The sequence below is a fragment of the Eucyclogobius newberryi genome, unplaced genomic scaffold (assembly GCF_026437365.1).
Source record: "Eucyclogobius newberryi isolate DKJ021-1_F unplaced genomic scaffold, fEucNew1.0.hap1 SCAF_5, whole genome shotgun sequence".
Lineage (NCBI taxonomy): Eukaryota > Metazoa > Chordata > Actinopteri > Gobiiformes > Gobiidae > Eucyclogobius > Eucyclogobius newberryi.
The window spans coordinates 3,483,365-3,507,337 of NW_027316167.1; the positions used below are offsets into that span (position 1 = coordinate 3,483,365).

The window sequence follows — 23,973 nt, forward strand, 5'->3', positions numbered from 1 at the left end:
TGTGTGAGTGTGTGTGTGTGTGTGTGTTAAAGTCATGTGTTAAAGTCATATGTACAGTGACTAATACAACACTTTTCGATACCACAGTGACAGTGAAAGAAAATACTCTTTTTTATATATATATATATATATATATATATATATGTATATATGTATATATATATGTATGTGTGTGTGTAGAATGTCATTTTAAAAACTAAATAATAGTTCTGTTGTCTTTTACTAGTTATAATATAGCTCCAGATGATTCTAACTGTATGTTCAGTACAAATACTGCAGTGTGAGGAATATTGGCCTGTTGCAGCTTGAACAGTGTCCTCGTGTCCCTGTGTGCCCCTTGTGGATGTGTGTGGAGCCTGCAGCCGTGTACGTGCATGTGTAGTCTCCAAACTTAAATCTGCAGTAGTGGACGAGGGAGGCCTGAGGCGAGCACTCCTCCCGAGGCGAGCGCTCCTCCCGAGGCGAGCGCTCCTCCCGAGGCGCTCGCTTCTCCCGAGGCGCTCGCTCCTCCCGAGGCTCCTCCCTTTACTGCAGGTTTGCGCCAGCGTGTTCTCGTCCTATGGCAGCTCCCTTTGCTCTGAGCATGGAGGTGGGATGCTCCTCTCCCCAATACACAGGCCCAGTAGAGACGCACCTCCTGAACGCTCTGCTTATGATTTGAGTTCAATAAAAACAGTCCTTTAGCGTGTGTGTCTGCTCTGGGTCTGTGTACAAGGGACACTCTGAGTACGCCACCTTGACTCCGCCCCGCACCCTTCTCTCCCTTTAGAGATTGCACCTTCAATTCTACAGAATGCGACTTGCATCCGAGCTTCTGCAACTGCTCCATCTCACCCACGGCGGGCTGGCAGGCCTCTCCACGCCATCCCATGCTGTTTTCTAAGCGATCACCTCCTCTGCACCACAGCAATGCAGTGTGACTCTGCAGGGCTGTGGTCAGTGTGGCTGAGTTAGGCTTTTCCAGCAGCTTGTTTACATCTAATGTTACTATAATCCAATGGAGCTCAACAGTGCCCGCCCACCTCTGCTTTCTGACCAATTTGGATGTGAAGAGTTTAAAGATTTGACTGCGAGCGCCTGGTGGCCGGGTCTTTCCCCACGGGGCCCGGCCAGTCACAGCCCGAAAGACCCACGTGGGGCCGTCCTCCCGTGGGCCCACTACCCACTGGAGGATCCATAAGAGGCCGGTGCAGAGTGATCTGGGCGGCAGTCGACGGCAGGGGCCTCGACGACCAGATGTCCGGACACATAAGCTAACTCTGGGGACATGGAATGTCACCTCACTGGAGGGGAAAGAGCCTGAGCTTGTGCGGGAGGTTGCGCGGTATTGTCTAGATATAGTCGGCCTCACCTCCACGCACAGTTTGGGCTCTGGAACCCATCTCCTTGAGAGGGGCTGGACGCTCCACTTCTCTGGTGTTGCCCGCGGGGAGAGGTGGGGCTGGTGTGGGCTTGCTGATAGCCCCTCAACTCAGCCGCCACGTGTTGGAGTTCACCCCGGTGGACGAGAGGGTCGCGTCCCTCCGCCTTCGGGTGGGGGACAGGTCTCTCACTGTTGTGGCGGCCTACGGGCCGAACAGCAGTGCAGAGTACCCGGCCTTCTTGGAGTCCTTGGGAGGGGTACTGGACAGTGCACCGACCGGGGACTCCGTTGTTCTACTGGGGACTTCAACGCCCACGTGGGCAATGACAGTGACACCTGGAGAGGGGTGATCGGGAAGAACGGCTTCCCCGATCTGAACCTGAGCGGCGTTCAGTTACTGGACTTCTGTGCTAGCCACGGATTGTCCATAACGAACACCGCTCCCGGGGGAGGCTGCGGACATTGAGTCCGAGTGGACCATGTTCTCCACCTCCATTGTTGATGCGGCTGCTCGGAGCTGTGGTCACAAGGTCTCCGGTGCCTGTCGTGGCGGCAACCCCCGAACCCGGTGGTGGACACAGGAAGTAAGGGATGTCGTCAGGCTGAAGAAGGAGGCCTATCAGGCCACTCTTGTAGGTCTCCCGAGGACATTGACAGGTATCGGCAGGCCAAGCGGGCTGCAGGTTGTGCTGTCGCAGAGGCAAAAACCAGGGGCTGGGAGGAGTTCGGGGAGGCCATGGAGGAGGACTATCGGTCGGCCCCAAAGAAATTCTGGAAAACCGTCCGGCGCCTCAGGAGGGGGAAGCAGTGCCTCATCTACACCGTTCACGGTGCGGGTGGAGGCCTGCTGACCTTGACTGGGGATATCGTCGGACGGTGGAAGGAATACTTTGAGGACCTCCTTAATCCCTCAGTCACGTCTTCTGAAGAGGAAGCAGAGACCGGGCTGACTCGTCCATCACCCAAGCTGAAGTCACTGAGGTTGTTTGCAAACTCCTCGGTGGCAGGGCTCCGGGGGTGGATGAGATCCTGAGGACCTAAAGTCTTTGGATGTTGTAGGACTGTCTTGGCTGACACGTCTCTGCAACATGGCGTGGCGGTCGGGGACAGTGCCTCTTGACTGGCAGACCGGGGTGGTGGTCCCTCTGTTCAAGAAGGGGGACCGGAGGGTGTGTTCCAACTACAGAGGGATCACACTCCTCAGCCTCCCTGGTAAGGTCTATTCCAAGGTACTGGAGAGGAGAATCCGACCGATAGTCGAACCTCGGATTCAGGAAGAGTAGAGCGGTTTTCGTCCCGGTCGTGGAACACTGGACCAGCTCTAGACTCTCCATCGGGTGCTCGAGGGTTCATGGGAGTTTGCCTGATCAGTCCACATGTGCTTTGTGGATCTGGAGAAAGCTTTCAACCGTGTCCCTCAGGGTGTCCTTTGGGGGGTGCTCCGGGAGTACGGGGTCCGGGGCCCTTTGCTCAGGGCTGTACGGTCCCTGTATGACCGGAGCAGGAGCTGTGTTCGCATTGCCGGCAGTAAGTCAGACCTGTTCCCAGTGCATGTAGGACTCCGCCAGGGCTGCCCTTTGTCACCGGTTCTGTTCATAATTTTTATGGACAGAATTTTTAGGCGCAGTCAGGGGTCGGAGGGTGTCCGGTTTGGGGACCACAGGATTCCATCTCTGCTGTTTGCAGACAATGTTGTCCTGATGGCTCCATCAAACCCGGACCTGCAGCTGCACTGGGACGGTTTGCAGCCGAGTGTGAAGCTGCTGGGATGAGAATCCAAATCCGAGGCCATGGTTCTCGACCGGAAAAAGGCCTCTGGCCCTCTCCGGGTGGATGGGGAGTCCTTGCCCTCTCCAGGTGGTGGGGAGTCCTTGCCCTCTCCAGGTGGTGGGGAGTCCTTGCCCTCTCCAGGTGGTGGGGAGTCCTTGCCCCAAGTGGAGGAGTTCAAGTATCTCGGGGTCTTGTTCACGAGTGAGTGAAGGATGGAGCGTGAGATTGACAGGCGGATCGGTGCAGCGGCTGCAGTGATGCAGTCGCTGCATCGACTGTTGTGGTGAAGAAGGACCTGAGTCGAAAGGCAAAGCTCTCAATTTACCGGTCAATCTACGTTCCTGCCCTCACCTATGTTCATGAGCTTTGGGTAATGACCGAAAGGACAAGATCGCGGATACAAGGTCGATATGAGTTTCCTCCGCCGTGTGGCTGGGCGCTCCCTTAGAAATAGGGTGAGGAGCTCAGTCACACAGGGGGAGCTCGGAGTAGAGCCGCTGCTCCTCCAGCTGAGGTGGCTCAGGCATCTGCTCCGGATGCCTCCTGGGCGCCTCCTGGGGAGGGGTTTCAGGCATGTCCCACCGGGAAGAGGCCCCAGGGAAGACCCAGGACACGCTGGGGGGACTATGTCTCTCGGCTGGCCTGGGAACGCCTCAGGATCCCCCCGGAGGAGTTGGAAGAAGTGTCTGGGGAGAAGGAAGTCTGGGAGTCCCTGCTTAGACTGCTGCCCCCGCGACCCGGCCCCGGGTAAGCGGAAGAAAATGGATGGATGGAGTTTAAAGGCACGATGGAGGATATACAGCTATGGAGTCACTAATGACCATAAGAACATAACACACGCCAACATGCACGTATCTAAGGCTGGACCATAGTGACCGTATCCCGATAAGGATATGTCAGTCCAACAGGTTTAATCATCAGACAAATGTGAAATATCGACTTCAAAATATTGCCCACCTCTAACTATATCTCTTTATCCCCTGCTGACCAGAGAGCGGCGCTTTAGTCACCGAGGGCTTTATTCTGCTTTTAATCTGATGCTTAAATGATGTCGTTCGTTCGCAGATCCGTAGTGTCATTCGTGACTTTCTTCATTCAATTAAAAAATGGTCACAAGTTACTCCAGAGCCTATTAGCCTTCATCTAAGTCTTCATAGTGTTTCAAAGTGGATGGGATGTTTGACCGTTGGGTCCAGACGTGGCGCCCAGTGTTGAGCTCCATCTCAGCCACGCCCACAGCACCCATCATCCCTCCTCCTCAGTAACACTCGATGCTCACTTTGTTTTGTTTGATTTCAATGCTCACCCACCATACATGCCTTTTCAAACAGCTCTCTGACTCTCTCTCTGTCTTTCTCTCCTTGCTTGCAATGCATCTTGGGTAGAATTGTGGAGCAAGCACCAAGATAAGCAAAAAGCTATGGAAAAACCACAGAGTAAGAGACTTTGCACACACCGAGAAAGTCAAAAAATTGGGGTGTACCTTTTGCTCTCTCTCCACCCCGTTTTTTACTTCAACATTTACAGTTTTGCCATTTCTCAACATAATAATTGGATTTTTGAAAAAATACACTTGTAGTAAACTATTGCTGATAAGTATTCTTTGTTAGAACATGTGGTCATGAGTTCAATTGTATTTCTTTTTGAAAGTTTGACACTTTGTTGGACTAATACACTTAATGGCTTGTTTCCATGGAGGATTTTGTGTGCCAAAATAAATGAATAGATGCACAGTTATTCATGAATTATAGATCTCGTTAATTAGTTAATACTGTACAATGACAAGGAGCAAGACTCTTTGAGAGATAAGTATAATAACACGGACAAAAACGAGGGCGGTAATTCTTCGGTAGCTAAACAAACATGACTGACTAAGAGTAACTGGCGGAAAACACACTCTCACAAGCTAATGAGGCTAACATGGCTAGCATAACTAACGTGGCTCCTGAGGAGATGAGCCACATCCCCGGTGTATACTCCCTATGTCCCGCAGGGGGGATGGAGAACATAACTTTACAACAGTTAGCCCTACATGGCGTCATTGTGTGATGACGTCAGGACTGAGCACAGTTTCCGATTCGCTGAGGCAGAGCAGCGTATCTTCGACATTATGGATGAGTTGCAAGCTGAGGTGGTGAAACTGCGAGTGGAGAACAAGACTACGGAGGATACGAGTCCAGGTCCCACAGAGACGATCTCAGACTCGTGGGGGTCCTGGAGGGTGGCGAGCGGGTAAAACGCGGAGGGCTTGAGTCCGGGACTGGAGCTGCTGTCCCTCCCATTACTCATTTATTAACAAACTATGAACACAAGATAATCATATACAAAACTGTAATAATTACTTTGACAATAGTTCAACACTTTTAAATAAGACCATCTAACAGAATCAAAATATTTCTCTGCATTAAAATACACAACGTACTCATAGAAAATATTGGGGCTCTTTACTAAAGTCCAACATCAGGAATTACAGTCTCTGGAAAGAGGGGTGACACAAGGCTATTCTTGGTCCCTCCTCCTGTTTGCTTTGTGCTTGGAACCAACGGCCCAATTTGGACAATCAAAAACAATTCATGGTGAAACTATAAAGAATTACATTTTTGCCCAAATTTCTCTTAATTTTTTCTATCCCCAACCTGCTGTTTGATGAGCAGAATAAATCAATATCAAGGTTCGTGTGGCAAAAAACAAGCAAACTTGTTTCCGGTTTAAAACTTTACAATTATCAAAAGAAAAATATTTATTTTCAGGTGAAATCATAGCGTTGCTGGTGTGAGCCAGAATGTGAAGCTCAATGATGCTCATATTGAGAGTCATGTGGTGCTGGGGGTTCCTTTACAGGTCTCATACTGAGAGTAAGGTGGTGCCGGGGGTTCCTGTACAGGCCTTATACTGAGAGTAATGTGGTGCCGGGGGTTCCTGTACAGGTCTTATACTGAGAGTCATGTGGTGCCGAGGGTTCCTGTACAGGTCTTATACTGAGAGTCATGTGGTGCCTGAGGTTCCTGTACAGGTCTTATACTGAGAGTCATGTGGTGCCTGAGGTTCCTGTACAGGTCTTATACTGAGAGTCATGTGGTGCCTGAGGTTCCTGTACAGGTCTTATACTGAGAGTCATGTGGTGCCTGAGCTTCCTGTACAGGTCTTATACTGAGAGTCATGTGGTGCCTGAGGTTCCTGTACAGGTCTTATACTGAGAGTCATGTGGTGCCTGAGGCTCCTGTACAGGTCTTATACTGAGAGTAATGTGGTTCCAGAGGTTCCTGTACAGGTCTTATACTGAGAGTCATGTGGTGCCGGGGGTTCCTGTACAGGTCTTATACTGAGAGTCATGTGGTGCCGGGGGTTCCTGTACAGGTCTTATACTGAGAGTCATGTGGTGCCGGAGGTTCCTGTACAGGTCTTATACTGAGAGTCATGTGGTGCCGGGGGTTCCTGTACAGGTCTTATACTGAGAGTCATGTGGTGCCGGGGGTTCCTGTACAGGTCTTATACTGAGAGTGATGTGGTGCCGGGGGTTCCTGTACAGGTCTTATACTGAGAGTGATGTGGTGCCTGAGGTTCCTGTACAGGTCTTATACTGAGAGTCATGTGGTGCCTGAGGTTCCTTGACAGGTCTTATACTGAGAGTCATGTGGTGCCTGAGGTTCCTGTACAGGTCTTATACTGAGAGTAATGTGGTGCCGGGGGTTCCTGTACAGGTCTTATACTGAGAGTCATGTGGTGCCTCAGGTTCCTGTACAGGTCTTATTCTGAGAGTCATGTGGTGCCGGGGGTTCCTGTACAGGTCTTATTCTGAGAGTCATGTGGTGCCGGGGGTTCCTGTACAGGTCTTATTCTGAGAGTCATGTGGTGCCGGGGGTTCCTGTACAGGTCTTATTCTGAGAGTAATGTGGTGCCGGGGGTTCCTGTACAGGTCTTATAATGAGAGTAATGTGGTGCCGGGGGTTCCTGTACAGGCCTTATACTGAGAGTCATGTGGTGGTTGGATGGAGGCGGTTAAGAATTAATGGGTTTTTAATGTTAAGTTTTAATGAATGAATTGACCACTAAATTAATTCATTGTACATTAAATAACTAATGACGTACATAATTCATAATTGTGCATTAACTGATTTAATTTTGGCTCACAAAACCCTCCTTCGTTTTCATCTCTTTACTTAATTATATAATACACACCAATGTGAAAACTGCTGCCCTTTTGTACTGTCTAAATCTTTTCCCGCTGTGAGTGACTTAAGGGTACAAAGGTTTCTGGGAGTTGCTAACATAACAATAGGGAAACCCAAGCGTTGTAATTCTGAACTCTTCTTTGAGACTCTTGAAAGTGAAACATGCTCCTGAGCTCGTGTGCATGCCTAACTGCCTGTGTTCTGTCGTCCTGTGTTCTCTGGTGTTACCTGGTGTTCTCTGGTGTTACCTGGTGTTACCTGGGCCACACGCAGCCTTGACTCGGACGTATCACGCTCCTGCTCAGTCTCATTTGTAACTCCTCAATCCGATGGCACTTATAACCACACTCTCTGCTTGCCCTTGTGTCACTTCTGTCTGGTTTTCCAAATTGTCGATGTATTCCTGAGCTTCCGTGAGCTTTATATGGAAGGTAAACTTAGCTTGAACACTTCGTAGACCTTAGTTCAGAGCTGTGTTTCTCAGATTCAGGAGGCTCTGTAAGGTAAGCTACGGTTCAGCGGCTACAAAACCCAGTCTGATTGAAGTGTGTGCTCTCAGGGACTGAGGGAGGCAAGCAGCAGCGCCCTCTAGTGGCAGACTTGGACGAGAAGAAGTCACAGATGAGTTCTGACAGTGGACTCAGTGTCATGTCCGGATCTCAGGTTTGTCCTTCAAACGTATTCACTTATGTACATAAAGTATATTGTGTGTTTAGAGGGGGAAAGAACCTTTCAAATATAATGATGTACAGTTTCTGGTGATTTGTGTTTGAGCAGACTTTACCAAAACAGCTCAAATCAATTCAAATTATTTTTGTAATGCCCAAAATCACAACAGCATTTGCCTCGACAGTGAAAAACAGATTCAGCAATGTTCATAGGTCCTTAGACCATCCATCTCGTCCAGGAAAAACTACCAAACCTCTTTGGGAAAGAGTATAAACCTGGAGGACTTTTAGAGTGAAGGAGAGATCTGACTCCCTCAGACAGACGCGAGATAGACAGTGGAGCTGGAGCCACTCAGGAGGAGAACCAGCTCTTCAAGAGGAGAACCAGCTCTTCAAGAGGAGAACCAGCTCTTCAAGAGGAGAACCAGTTCTTCAAGAGGAGAACCAGTTCTTCAGGAGGAGAACCAGTTCTTCCAGGCTGATGAAGGACCGTCCATATGGAGTAGAGACCGTTTCTCCAGGAGAGGATCATCTGGATTCACAGGTCATCGATGTGTCTGTTCCACTCCCAACAGGAGGTGAGAGAAGAACAATAGACAATGAACAGAATGCTTCCCCCATAGTTGCTCCAAGGGCAGCGGAGCTGAAACTGTAGCTTTATATTTCTGTTCCTCTTGGCTTCTTTAACATGGACATGAGCTGAGTCCATAACACAGGAGCTTGGGAGCTAAACGCTCAACCTCCTACTGTGCTTTTAGAGACTCTTGGGACCACCAGAAGGCTCTACCTCCTACTGTGCTTTTAGAGACTATTGGGACCACCAGAAGGCTCTACCTCCTACTGTGCTTTTAGAGACTCTTGGGACCACCAGAAGGCCATCATTTTGAGAGCGAAGAGGTCTGTTTGGATGATATGGTTCTATAGCATCTTTGAGGTAGGATGGGGCCATGTCATTTATGGCTTTGTAGGTCAGCTCGGAGACTGTCCTCCAGTCCTCTGGTCAGCCTCTTTCATGCTCTGAGTGAGCGGTCAACCAACTGAATTTAACATGTTTTTATCTTGGGTACTGAAAATGAAAGATATATGAATAGTTAAACTGTGTTTGCAGAAGAGTGACAGTGAGTCTGTGACCAGCACAGAGCCTCCCATCCTGACCAGGAGCACCAGCCAGGACTCTGAGGCCAGCACAGTGGTATGGCACACACCACCCCTCTGCATCCCGCCCACCCCTCTGCACCCCGACAACCCAACCCACCCAACCCACCCCTCTGCATCCCACCCAACCCACCCAACCCACCCCTCTGCATCCCACCCAACCCACCCAACCCACCCCTCTGCATCCCGCCCACCCAACCCACCCCTCTGCATCCCACCCAACCCACCCCTCTGCATCCCGCCAAACCCACCCCTCTGCATCCCGCCCACCCAACCCACCCCTCTGCATCCCACCCAACCCACCCCTCTGCATCCCGCCAAACCCACCCCTCTGCATCCCGCCCACCCAACCCACCCCTCTGCATCCCGCCCACCCAACCCACCCCGCTGCACCCCACCCACCCAACCCACCCCGCCCACCCCTCTGCACCCCGCCCACCCCTCTGCATCCCATGCCATCTCACCTAATGCGCTCATGTGTTTTATAGATCAGTAACAGTTCTGGGGAAACTCTGGGCGCCGACAGTGACCTGAGCAGCACAGCGGGCGACGGGCTGGGCAGGACTGCAGCCCATCTCACCCAATCAAGAGGCACGCTTTCAGACAGCGAGATCGAGACCAACCCGGCCACCAGCGCCGTCTTTGTGAGCGCTCTTTACACGCTAAGAGAACATGTCGGACACACGTGTAGAGAACATGTCAGGACACACTTGTAGAGAACATGTCAGGACACACGTGTAGAGAACATGTCAGGACACACGTGTAGAGAACATGTCAGGACACACGTGTAGAGAACATGTCAGGACACACGTGTAGAGAACATTTCAGGACACACGTGTAGAGAACATGTCAGGACACACGTGTAGAGAACATGTCAGGACACACGCGTAGAGAACATGTCAGGACACACGTGTAGAGAACATGTCAGGACACACACGTGTAGAGAACATGTCAGGACACACACGTGTAGAGAACATGTCAGGACACACACGTGTAGAGAACATGTCAGGACACACGTGTAGAGAACATGTCAGGACACACGTGTAGAGAACATGTCAGGACACACGCGTAGAGAACATGTCAGGACACACACGTGTAGAGAACATGTCAGGACACACACGTGTAGAGAACATGTCAGGACACACACGTGTAGAGAACATGTCAGGACACACACGTGTAGAGAACATGTCAGGACACACGTGTAGAGAACATGTCAGGACACACGTGTAGAGAACATGTCAGGACACACACATGTAGAGAACATGTCAGGACACACACATGTAGAGAACATGTCAGGACACACACGTGTAGAGAACATGTCAGGACACACGTGTAGAGAACATGTCAGGACACACACGTGTAGAGAACATGTCAGGACACACGTGTAGAGAACATGTCAGGACACACGTGTAGAGAACATGTCAGGACACACGTGTAGAGAACATGTCAGGACACACACGTGTAGAAACATGTCAGGACACACGTGTAGAGAACATGTCAGGACACACGTGTAGAGAACATGTCAGGACACACACGTAGAGAACATGTAAGGACACACGTGTAGAGAACATGTCAGGACACACGTGTAGAGAACATGTCAGGACACACGTGTAGAGAACATGTCAGGACACACGTGTAGAGAACATGTCAGGACACACGTGTAGAGAACATGTCAGGACACACGTGTAGAGAACATGTCAGGACACACGTGTAGAGAACATGTCGGACACACGTGTAGAGAACATGTCAGGACACACACGTAGAGAACATGTCAGGACACACGTGTAGAGAACATATCAGGACACACGTGTAGAGAACATGTCAGGACACACGTGTAGAGAACATGTCAGGACACACGTGTAGAGAACATGTCAGGACACACGTGTAGAGAACATGTCAGGACACACGTGTAGAGAACATGTCAGGACACACGTGTAGAGAACATGTAAGGACACACGTGTAGAAACATGTCAGGACACACACGTAGAGAACATGTCAGGACACACGTGTAGAGAACATGTAAGGACACACGCGTAGAGAACATGTAAGGACACACGCGTAGAGAACATGTAAGGACACACGCGTAGAGAACATGTCAGGACACACGCGTAGAGAACATGTCAGGACACACACGTAGAGAACATGTCAGGACACACACGTGTAGAGAACATTGAAAAGTGAGTCTAGGTTACTCCTCAACTCTTTGGATGAAGTGGGTTTAATGACATAATAAAGCACATTTTGGGGCAGATGGGACCATGTTGTGAAACGGCGTGTTTGTAAAATGTGCTTTTTGCCCCAGGGGAGGACCCACACGCTGAAGCCGGGGGCCAGAGAGCACGTGTCTGCCATGGGGAAGGGCCCGCCTCAGCCCCTGGAGGACATCAGTACGAGGATCTACCTGTGCGAGGGGCTCCTGGGTACGTGTGCTGAGCCGGGACATCTACAGTGTCTCCCAGCCCTTTTGTGTGGTGTTGGCGCGCTCGTTTATGAAAGAAAGGGCAAGAATCAAAATAGTTAAAATTAGTCAAATGTTTAATCCCTGCCAGTACAATTCTAATACAGAGATAATAGAGTGCTTACCATCTGTCCCTATCGAATGTGATCGGCGACTTACACGGGCGCTCCGGCGTTTCTCCTCAGCTGTTTTCCCACGTAGATGTCCTTGAGGTCTGCAGTCTGTCCGGCACAGATGTCTCCCTTATCATAGAGTGACCTTTAGAGGAACAACTTTTATGAACATTTCGCTCGGGAGAAGAAACTCAGACGGCGTTTGTGATTATTACAATTCACCCAAGGTCTGTAGGTAAAAGTAGGGCTTAGGTCACACACAAGATGGACTTTTCAGCAATAACCCACAATAGACCGGGGAGTTTCAGTAGAATGAAATTTGCGGACGGACTGACGAACAGGGTTATTGCCAGTGTCAATGAACAGAATTCACCACTAAAGGAACTTGCCTTGGTGATTCAGTGCAACATAAAGCAATGAACAATGATAAAACGATCTATACAAGTCAAAAATAAAACATTTAAAATCTGCTATAGGATAAACTTATGCTTACTATGTACACGATCCACCCGTCTTCTTGGAAGACTATTATTAAGTCTGAAGTTCAGTCGTTACCACCTGCTCCGTTGTGCAATAACAGCTGTATTGTGTTCTTCTCCAATAACCCTGTGTGTCCCCGGGTTTGTCCTGCTGCTCTGTCCGCTGTATTTGTCTGTTCTGTGTGCTGTTGTTACTAAACCGCTCGGGCCCCGCTGACCTCTAACCCTCTGCTCTTCACTGCTGCTGTGGCGCCCCCTTCAGGCCGCGATAAGAGCTCCGTTTGGGATCAACTGGAGGATGCTGCCATGGAAACCTTTTCTCTAAGTAGGCCTGATGTCTTTGTGTGTGTGTTGTGTTGTGTGTTTGTGGTCTGTCATAACATCTCCTCTGGTCTCCTTAGCCTTTGCTTCTGCTTTTAACATTTCTAGAGTTATGCCTTTTGTAAAATATTAATTTGTCTGGGCACGGCCGTGTGAGGTAACCAAAAGGATAAGATTGTGTAATATTATTCATGGTGTCTTATAAGGGCCTCGCCCCCTTACACTTCAGTCTCACCCGTCGTCGCGGCGGCTTCACTGTTTTGTACTAGCTCCGCCCCCCGTGTAAGAAGTGCGCTGATCCTAGCGTTAGCGCTTCTTTTAGAATAAAGTCCATTATTAGTCCAAATGAAAGGTCCAAAGCCCAAGTGAATCCATCCTTTTGCTCTTCTAAGCGCAAAAGCTAAAACTAGCTCTGCAACAAGGTCATAGTTCCATCTGCTGGTCCCTCCAGTCATTACACCATTCACAATATATGCATCTGGGGCAAAAACATTCATATTTACAGCCTTTTAGTCAAGACAATAGTCCCTAAAGTGGTCAATCGTCAGTTATAGCACACATTGGCCTTGAACATGAAATATATTGCATTGCTCTTCATCTTAAAGTTATTTAGGAAAACAAGCAGACAATAAACTTCTGCTTTTACATCAGACGTGTTCAAATCATCCGTATCGTGCTTCACATATTAAACTGTATTACACTGTAGTAGTGAAAGTACTGGTTTGAAGTAGCTGTGGCAGTAGAAAGTATATGTTGTGTAACGTGTGCGTCCGGCCGCAGGTAAAGAGCGCTCCACGCTGTGGGACCAGGTGCAGTTCTGGGAGGACGCTTACCTGGACGCGGTCATGCTGGAGCGGGAGGGCATGGGTATGGACCAGGGCCCTCATGAGATGATCGAGAGGTACCACATCCAACACATCAAATACATCCAACACATCCAACACATCAAATACATCAAATACATCCGACACATCAAATACATCAAATACATCCGACACATCAAATACATCCGACACATCAAATACATCCGACACATCAAATACATCCGACACATCCAACACATCAAATACATCAAATACATCCGACACATCAAATACATCAAATACATCCAACACATCAAATACATCAAATACATCCGACACATCAAATACATCCAACACATCAAATACATCCGACACATCAAATACATCCGACACATCAAATACATCCGACACATCAAATACATCCGACACATCAAATACATCCGACACATCAAATACATCCGACACATCAAATACATCAAATACATCCGACACATCAAATACATCAAATACATCAAATACATCCAACACATCAAATACATCCAACACATCAAATACATCCAACACATCAAATACATCAAATACATCCGACACATCAAATACATCCAACACATCAAATACATCCGACACATCAAATACATCCGACACATCAAATACATCCGACACATCAAATACATCCGACACATCAAATACATCCGACACATCAAATACATCAAATACATCCGACACATCAAATACATCAAATACATCAAATACATCCAACACATCAAATACATCCAACACATCAAATACATCCGACACATCAAATACATCAAATACATCAATTACATCCGACACATCCAACACATCAAATACATCCAACACATCAAATACATCCAACACATCAAATACATCCAACACATCCAACATATCCGAGACATCAGTAAATACAAGTACAAGAAGCGGCTCCATTTTGGTTCAAAATGGTGGTCCAGAGTCCAGAATCTGGCTGCTGACCTGTGTCATTGGACTCGACGCCACAGGAACTCTGCACTTTAAAGATCATACTTTTACTCTACAATATATTTCTAATCTAAAATCAACTCGACGCTTCTTGCATAGGGTCATTGGCTAGTTCACACACACACATATGGACGATGGTGAAGGTTAAGGCTTCAGGATTGTCTATAATGCAACACCATGTTCACTTTATAACTTTATGTTGAAAAAAGCAGGATATCAGAGGTTTTCAGGGTCTTTTGGCCCAGCTGGTGTTTGAGGGTCCTCCAGGTGGAGGTCTGCACCCAGAGGCCACTTGGAGTATTGCTTTTCTTGTGGCAATAATGGGAAGAGTAATCACTGTTGTGGTTTAAACTGTGATGAATGACATGTGGACGTGGGGCTTGTGTCCACAGGTACTTGTCTCTGGGAGAACACGAGCGCAAGCGTCTGGAGGACGACGAGGACCGGCTCCTGGCCACTCTGCTGCACAACATGATCGCCTACATGCTAATGCTGAAGGTACGTGTGCCTCCTCCTGAAGACCACCAGGCTTCACTGTTTCCATGTGTTTACCTCCTCCATGTTCCTGCAGGTGAACAAAAACGACATCAGGAAGAAGGTGCGGCGTCTGATAGGCAAGTCCCACATCGGCCTCACGCACAGCCAAGAGATCAACGAGATACTGGACAAACTGGGCCAAATGGTACACATCTACGCTCTATGCTGCAGTTACTCTCGTGGATATATCGTTCTAATCATTTGAACGTGTGTGTTCAGAACGGCCGTGAGCTGTCCATCAGACCCTGTGGGAGCCGACACATCAAAAAGCAAACCTTCGTGGTTCACGCCGGCACCGACAACCAAGGAGATATCTTTTTTATGGAGGTAGACTATTCTTTACGTCATCCACAACAGTAAGACAATAACTGACATCCTGACTTTGGATGTGGGTCACAATCTTAAAAACGTGAAGAACAGTGCTAGTTGTTGCGTACCTACTGCATTCCTAGCATCCAACACTGCAATTAGTTGAAGCGTTTTAAGAGGCCTCGGCAAGTTTTTCCATCACAGTAAAGCGGGGGGGGAGGGCGTGTTACAGGTACAGAGTGCTTCCTGGAGGAGGGGCTGAAATTTGCAGGTTAGCTCCTGAGCGTCTGCTCATCCAAGGGGAAGGAGAGAGACTGTTCTCTAGCTAAAGACTGCAGAACGCAATCAAAAAAACACTTTAGGCTCATGTACGAGGCACCAATAGCACTGTAAGAAGGGTAAAAGCTCTGAAAAGTCCATTTAGCATGATATGAGACCTTTTAATATACATCTAACCACCCCGCCACGCCCATAATCGCAGTGTCTTCTGCCAGGTCTCCATGGGGTCTGAGCCCCAAATAACACATGCAATAAAGCGTTCGAAATGCTTCGCTCCGGGCTGATCCAAATTATCCCCCCGATGCCACCTGAACCTCTTGACTCTGCTGTTGTTCAGGTGTGTGACGACTGCATCGTCCTGCGCAGTAACATTGGCACCGTGTACGAGCGCTGGTGGTACGAGAAGCTCATCAACATGACCTACTGCCCCAAGACCAAGGTCCTGTGCCTGTGGAGACGCAACGGCCAGGAGACGCAGCTCAACAAGTTCTACACTAAAAAGGTCCGGCGAGCTCCTCGGAACACGTCGAGGTTCTGGAGAATAAAGCCCTCTGATGGTGTCTTGTGTCTCCTCCAGTGTCGGGAACTCTACTACTGTGTGAAAGACAGCATGGAGCGAGCAGCCGCCAGACAGCAGAGCATCAAGCCAGGTCAGCCTTTTGTTGTTTATGGAATGCATGAGCCAAGAATAATGTATACGATAATCCAGAACCTATGCTGCAGTATGACTTCTTAACATCCCAATTCTACGCTGCATCTAGTCTTCAGAGTGCATTTCTTCCGGGTCTGCAAAAAAAAGGCTTTAAATGAGACGTTAAAAAAGAACGTCTCATGTGGAAACTCGTGTCCGTAACGTGGTTGTTTTCAGTAACTTCAAATTCGGCAAAATGTTATCGAAAAAATAACTGCTCCTCTTTTCTACATCTCCATTCGGGGCCAGTTTTCCTCTGAAGGGTGTGTGTGAGTGTTAATGAGGGATCCGCCCACACCTCCTAGTTTGGCTGGTATGATGGTGGAGAATCGTCCCCTGGATCTGTGGATTAGAGGCGACAGTTGATACACTGGATGTTAAAACTACAAGTTTATTGAAGAACTGAAAGAAGAAACTGGATGTTTCCAAGCCCACGAAGACATTCTATATGACTCAGGATTCAAGCAAGTTTCGTGTTTACGTGTTTCGTCGGCCCCGCCTCCTCGTCGGCTCCGTGGCGGCGGCTCTGCGTCGGCGGCAGCTCCGCGTCGGCAGCGGCCCCGCCTCGGCGGCTCCGTGTCGTCACGGCCCTCGTGCTGTTTCCATGGATGTATCAGTTGTTTCAAAGCACAACAGAGAGCGTGTGTTTCAGACGTACGAGTGTGACTGGAAACCACTAGTATTAATGAATAAAATAAGTTAAGTTTCTTGCCTAAGAACATAACGGCAGGATTTGGTCCAATCAGGAATGGAACCTCTGACCTTCTGGTTGGCTGAGCCCTCATGTCCTTTGTGTTGTTCAGGCCCTGAGCTGGGAGGAGAGTTCCCAGTGCAGGACATGAAGACTGGGGAGGGTGGTTTGCTGCAGGTCACACTGGAGGGGATCAACCTCAAGTTTATGCACAGCCAGGTAAGCCCCGCCCCCTCCACTGTGGCATGAGCACTCATACATCCTCTTATCACCTGACCATCTCCATCTGCCCCGCCCACGTCCAGAAATATCCCTCTAAACCAGGACACATCCCACAAGAGTTTAGAGGAACATTTCCCCCTTTTGGCTTTTGCTTTTTTTACCCAGCTTTTTGAGTTGGTGTGCTTCCGCTTGCATGCCCCCCCCCCCCCCCCCCCCCCCCCACGTGCACACACACACATGCCCCCCCCACACACACACATGCCCCCCCACACACACACATGCGCCCCCCCACGTACACACATGCCCCCCCCACATACACACATGCCCCCCCCACACACACATGCCCCCCCCACATACACACATGCCCCCCCCACACACACATGCCCCCCCCACATACACACATGCCCCCCCCCACACACACATGCCCCCCCCCCCCACGTGCACACACACACATGCCCCCCCCACACACACATGCCCCCCCCCACACACACACATGCCCCCCCACGTGCACACACACATGCCCCCCCCACATACACACATGCCCCCCCACGTGCACACACACACATGCCCCCCCCACACACACACACATGCCCCCCCACGTGCACACACACATGCCCCCCCACATACACACATGCCCCCCCCACATACACACATGCCCCCCCCCACACACACACATGCCCCCCCACGTGCACACACACACATGCCCCCCCACGTACACACATACCCCCCCCACATACACACATGCCCCCCACACACATGCCCCCCATACACACATGCCCCCACACACACATGCCCCCCCACACACGCCCCCCCACACACACATGCCCCCCCACACACACACGCCCCCCCACACACACATGCCCCCCACACACACATGCCCCCCCACATACACACATGCCCCCCCACACACACATGCCCCCCCACACACACATGCCCCCCCCACACACACATGCCCCCCACACACACACGCCCCCCCACACACACACATGCCCCCCCCCACATACAGACACACACACATGCCCCCCCACACACATGCCCCCCCACACACACACATGCCCCCCCACACACACACACGCCCCCCCACACACATGCCCCCCCACACATACAGACACACACACATGCCCCCCCACACACACACATGCCCCCCCACACACACACGCCCCCCCACACACACACATGCCCCCCCCCACATACAGACACACACACATGCCCCCCCACACACATGCCCCCCCACACATACAGACACACACACATGCCCCCCCACACACACACATGCCCCCCCACACACACACGCCCCCCCCACATACAGACACACACACATGCCCCCCCACACACATGCCCCCCCACACACACACATGCCCCCCCACACACACACGCCCCCCACACACACACGCCCCCCCCCACATACAGACACACACACATGCCCCCCCACACACATGCCCCCCCACACACACACATGCCCCCCCACACACACACATGCCCCCACACACATACAGACACACACACATGCCCCCACACACATGCCCCCCCCCACACACACACATGCCCCCCCCACACACATGCCCCCCCACACACACATGCCCCCCCCACACACACATGCCCCCCCACACACACACGCCCCCCCACACACACACATGCCCCCCCCCACATACAGACACACACACATGCCCCCCCACACACATGCCCCCCCACACACACACATGCCCCCCCACACACACACACGCCCCCCCCACACACATGCCCCCCCACACATACAGACACACACACATGCCCCCCCACACACACATGCCCCCCCACACACACACATGCCCCCCCACACACACACATGCCCCCACCACACACACACACACACATGCCCCCACCACACACACACACACATGCCCCCCCACACATACAGACACACACACATGCCCCCACACACATGCCCCCCCCCACACACACACATGCCCCCCCCACACACATGCCCCCCCACACACACACACATGCCCCCCCCACACACACACATGCCCCCACACACACACACATGCCCCCACACACACACATGCCCCCCCACACATACAGACACACACACATGCCCCCCCACACACATGCCCCCCCACACACACACATGCCCCTCCACACACATGCCCCCCCCACACACACACATGCCCCCCCCACACACATGCCCCCCCACACACACACATGCCCCCCCCACACACACACATGCCCCCCCCACACACACACATGCCCCCACACACACACATGCCCCCACACACACACATGCCCCCCCCACACACACACATGCCCCCCCAAACACACCTGCCCCCCCACATACAGACACACACACATGCCCCCCACTCACACACATGTCCCCACACCCCCATGCCCCCACACCCCCACACACATGCCCCCCCACACACCCCCCACACATGCCCCCACACACACATGCCCCCGCCCCTCCCCCAAACACACATGCCCCCACACACATTCCGTCTGTTGGACATCTGTGGTGCTGGGCGTGTCTCTTCTGTGTGGGAGGACGTGGAGCTGGGTGTGGCTGCCTGCAGTGGTAAGATCGACCTTGAGCTAAGACTTTTCATTAATAATTGGCTTCTCGTAGCAACTTTGACTCAAGTTTGGACCCGTCAACCTGGCCATGCGTTGTCCTCACATCTGCAGTTAGTCCAAGTTTGTTTCTTGAGCTTGTGATGTCGATATGCACCAGCAAGAGACCAGCAAGAGATTAGCAAGAGATTAGCAAAAGACCAGCAAGAGACTAGCAAAAGACCAGCAAGAGACTAGCATAAGACCAGCAAAAGACCAGCAAGAGACCAGCAAAAGACCAGCAAAAGACCAGCAAGAGACCAGCAAGAGACCAGCAAGAGACCAGCAAGAGACCAGCAAGAGACCAGCAAAAGACCAGCAAAAGACTAGCAAAAGACTAGCAAAAGACTAGCAAAAGACCAGCAAAAGACCAGCAAAAGACTAGCAAAAGACTAGCAAAAGACCAGCTAGACCCCAGCCAGAGACCAGCCAGAGACCATCAACAGACCAGCAAAGGCTGGCAAGAGACTAGGGTTTATCTTTGACAGTTATGGTTGTATTGAATCATGCTTTTGTGGTATGTGAAGGCTTTTATTAGAGTGAATACAGGTTCTACATGATTAATATTAGTCATGTCTATGGTGTTGACCACTCTGCCTAGGGAGGAAGTCTAGATGTTACACCTGAACTCAATGTATTCTTTGTTACATAAAGCTGCAGGTGGAAAGATGTCCCATGTGACTGTCCTCATACGTACACTGCCTGTCCAAAGATAAGTCGTCACCTGGATTCACCTAAGCCAGAGCCAGGGATGTCCAACCTTTTTCTGAGCTTCTGTCACTAGGAAACCGTGGTCTACTCAGACTAACATACTTAACTGTATGTGTTTGGCTTTGCTGCACGGACGGCTGCAGGACACGGCATCGACATTGGATTGATGACTAATTGACAAATAATATGTTTTGTTTAGAAAGAGGGCGGGCCAACAATAAATTTGATGGGGCAAATGCTTGTAATGCGTTTAGAAAGTGACTTATCAAAGTAGACTGCAAGCTTCCAGTCGCTCGTGTGCTATGAGGGCGGAGCCCCCGAAGTAAAGCGATACGAGCCTCTGCTTTTAGATCATGACTTTCACCTGCAACTCAGTATTTAAACCCGACTGATGCAGAGAGCGGCTTCTCACTTCTGAAACAACCATGTGGAAAGACAAATCCCGTGGTCATGGATAAGATGTCAGTCTGAGAAGGGTCAGATCATTGGCATCTGCAGAGAAGAAGAAACTAATGTACTCCAGATCTGACCCAGAGAGAGTGTTTGTGACGAGCTGGAGAAGGCTTTGTCTGGAATGAAATTCATCTTTTGCCTTTGCCAAAGCTTTTTTGAAAAAAAGACACAGTAATTACGTGCTAAAGGCGGTCCAACAAAATATTTGAGCGTGGGACCTCTTCTTTCTGTGGCGACTCTTTGTTTGGATGGGCAGTGTACTTGATAGTACTTGATAGTACTAAGAACAGTACATACTGATGGATCAAATATCTCCATCCCTGCATATCTCCATGCAGTGAGGTAGCTTTACAGATAGCCTAGCATAGTCAATACTAGCTTTGAAAGTTAGCCTCAGTTATCTTAATGTAGATAGCATAGCGTACTGAAAGTTAGCGCAGCGTAATCATGCCTCTGTAGCAACACAGAATCGGAGCTGCGCATGCACCGACCGGAGGTCTTCTCAAAAGACCTTTCAAAATGCAGAGAAAAGAACATGTAGTAAATTACCGGTAATAATTATTGTTTTTATAATTATTTATTTGCTCAAGATGAGCTGCTTAGTGCTCCTCATCCTGGAGATGAGCTGCTTAGTGCTCCTCATCCTGGAGATGAGCTGCTTAGTGCTCCTCATCCTGGAGATGAGCTGCTTAGTGCTCCTCATCCTGGAGATGAGCTGCTTAGTGCTCCTCATCCTGGAGATGAGCTGCTTAGTGCTCCTCATCCTGGAGATGAGCTGCTTAGTGCTCCTCATCCTGGAGATGAGCTGCTTAGTGCTCCTCATCCTGGAGATGAGCTGCTTAGTGCTCCTCATCCTGGAGCTTAGAGCTCCTCATCCTGGAGATGAGCTGCTTTGCTTGGGAGAGTCTAGTTGTAATATTTTCTCTGACACCAGCAAAACCCCAAACAACATTTGTGATGATGATTTAATCAGAAACATTTTTCTTCTTATTTTATATTTTTAGCGGCACAATTGCCCATATTTTTGTAAATCATTATTTAAACAGCTGCAGCATCTTGAGTTTGAATCTGACACTCGACTCTTTGCCGCAGTTAGCCTAGCGTAGTGTAGTGGTGCTTGGCTGCAGTTAGCCTAGCATAGTGAAGTGGTGGTTGGCTGCAGTTAGCCTAGCGTAGTGTAGTGGTGCTTGGCTGCAGTTAGCCTAGCATAGTGAAGTGGTGGTTGGCTGCAGTTAGCCTAGCGTAGTGTAGTGGTGGTTGGCTGCAGTTAGCCTAGCATAGTGAAGTGGTGGTTGGCTGCAGTTAGCCTAGCGTAGTGTAGTGGTGCTTGGCCGCAGTTAGCCTAGCGTAGTGTAGTTGTGGTTGGCCGCAGTTAGCCTAGCCTAGTGTAGTGGTGCTTGGCTGCAGTTAGCCTAGCGTAGTGTAGTGGTGGTTGGCTGCAGTTAGCCTAGTGTAGTGTAGTGGTGCTTGGCTTCAGTTAGCGTAGTGTAGTGGTGCTTGGCCGCAGTTAGCCTAGTGTAGTGTAGTGGTGCTTGGCTTCAGTTAGCGTAGTGTAGTGTAGTGGTGGTTGGCCGCAGTTAGCCTAGCGTAGTGTAGTGGTGGTTGGCTTCAGTTAGCCTAGCGTAGTGTAGTGGTGGTTGGCTTCAGTTAGCCTAGCGTAGGTGCTGTTCTCGGCGTGTTGTGATTGGGGTCTGCGCTGGAGGAGGGGGAGGGCGAGGCATGGAGGTTACACCTCAGCACTGAGCACATGCTGCTTTCAAAAGCTCAAGACAAATGGCATGTACGCAGCAAAAGGGTTGAATGTACATATGGGTGAAGTGTATTGCCTTAGGGCTGAGGACACAGGGCAAACACTCACTGCCACGCTAAAGCTTTGTGGCAAAACACGTGATTGCACAGCACGTTAGATTCCATTTGGCTTAACCAGGATTGGATGGTAGCATTGGTCAGTGTATATGATCTTCATGTTGACAGTCTCCCTTGGGCGGTTGATCGATCAATAAGGAAGCCCACTTGTAATCGAAAGTAAGGGGATTAATGCAGAACAGAAAAAGCATTGAATTGCAAATACAAACTGAATGTAGTGAAGACAGAGCTTGAAAGCAGCATCGTTGTCATATTTGAACCTGCTGGATTCTCATTGGTCAGGCAGCCGTTTGGTCTGAGGCTCAGGTGCCTCTAGCGCCCCCTGCAGTGTCAGGAGTGTCTTTGCTCTTGTGTTTGATAATAATCCAAACCATTTCTCTCCCATGCTTTCTCCCCCTGCAAGGAGCGGAAGGTACCCACCTCTGCTGTGTTTGCTTCTTAGCTCTCACATCTACTCTCTTCGGTTTCTCTTTGTTTGGTTACTTTTCATTTCTTTATTATATTTACTTTTCACTTCTTCATTAGTTATTTTTATTTACTTTAAGTTATAGCTGTGTGCAAACTTATTTTCCTTTATTTCTATAATAGAAATTCCATGTATGCCTCATCTGACCCATAATGCACCCAAAGGACACACACACACGTACCCTCTGCACCCGTGTAGCTCAGAGTATGTTCTCGTGTAGCTCAGAGTATGTTCTCGTGTAGCTCAGAGTATGTTCTCGTGTAGCTCAGAGTATGTTCTCGTGTAGCTCAGAGTATGTTCTCGTGTAGCTCAGAGTATGTTCTCGTGTAGCTCAGAGTATGTTCTCGTGTAGCTCAGAGTATGTTCTCGTGTAGCTCAGAGTATGTTCTCGTGTAGCTCAGAGTATGTTCTCGTGTAGCTCAGAGTATGTTCTCGTGTAGCTCAGAGTATGTTCTCGTGTAGCTCAGAGTATGTTCTCGTGTAGCTCAGAGTATGTTCTCGTGTAGCTCAGAGTATGTTCTCGTGTAGCTCAGAGTATGTTCTCGTGTAGCTCAGAGTATGTTCTCGTGTAGCTCAGAGTATGTTCTCGTGTAGCTCAGAGTATGTTCTCGTGTAGCTCAGAGTATGTTCTCGTGTAGCTCAGAGTATGTTCTCGTGTAGCTCAGAGTATGTTCTCGTGTAGCTCAGAGTATGTTCTCGTGTAGCTCAGAGTATGTTCTCGTGTAGCTCAGAGTATGTTCTCGTGTAGCTCAGAGTATGTTCTCGTGTAGCTCAGAGTATGTTCTCGTGTAGCTCAGAGTATGTTCTCGTGTAGCTCAGAGTATGTTCTCGTGTAGCTCAGAGTATGTTCTCGTGTAGCTCAGA

General features: G+C 49.9%; 1 protein-coding gene across 1 annotated transcript in view; it reads left to right on the top strand.

Moving 5' to 3' along the window:
- madd (MAP-kinase activating death domain) overlaps window positions 1-23,973 on the top strand; it is a 59,701-nt gene that overhangs the window by 26,424 nt on the left and 9,304 nt on the right. The window contains exons 19-31 of the mRNA XM_072465164.1: window positions 4,519-4,569; window positions 7,865-7,968; window positions 9,082-9,165; window positions 9,617-9,772; window positions 11,431-11,548; window positions 12,441-12,503; window positions 13,280-13,400; window positions 14,694-14,799; window positions 14,873-14,983; window positions 15,058-15,165; window positions 15,764-15,928; window positions 16,004-16,076; window positions 16,921-17,027. Of these exons, the coding sequence (XP_072321265.1) occupies window positions 4,519-4,569; window positions 7,865-7,968; window positions 9,082-9,165; window positions 9,617-9,772; window positions 11,431-11,548; window positions 12,441-12,503; window positions 13,280-13,400; window positions 14,694-14,799; window positions 14,873-14,983; window positions 15,058-15,165; window positions 15,764-15,928; window positions 16,004-16,076; window positions 16,921-17,027 (1,367 nt within the window). The remainder of the gene's footprint in view (window positions 1-4,518; window positions 4,570-7,864; window positions 7,969-9,081; window positions 9,166-9,616; window positions 9,773-11,430; window positions 11,549-12,440; window positions 12,504-13,279; window positions 13,401-14,693; window positions 14,800-14,872; window positions 14,984-15,057; window positions 15,166-15,763; window positions 15,929-16,003; window positions 16,077-16,920; window positions 17,028-23,973) is intronic.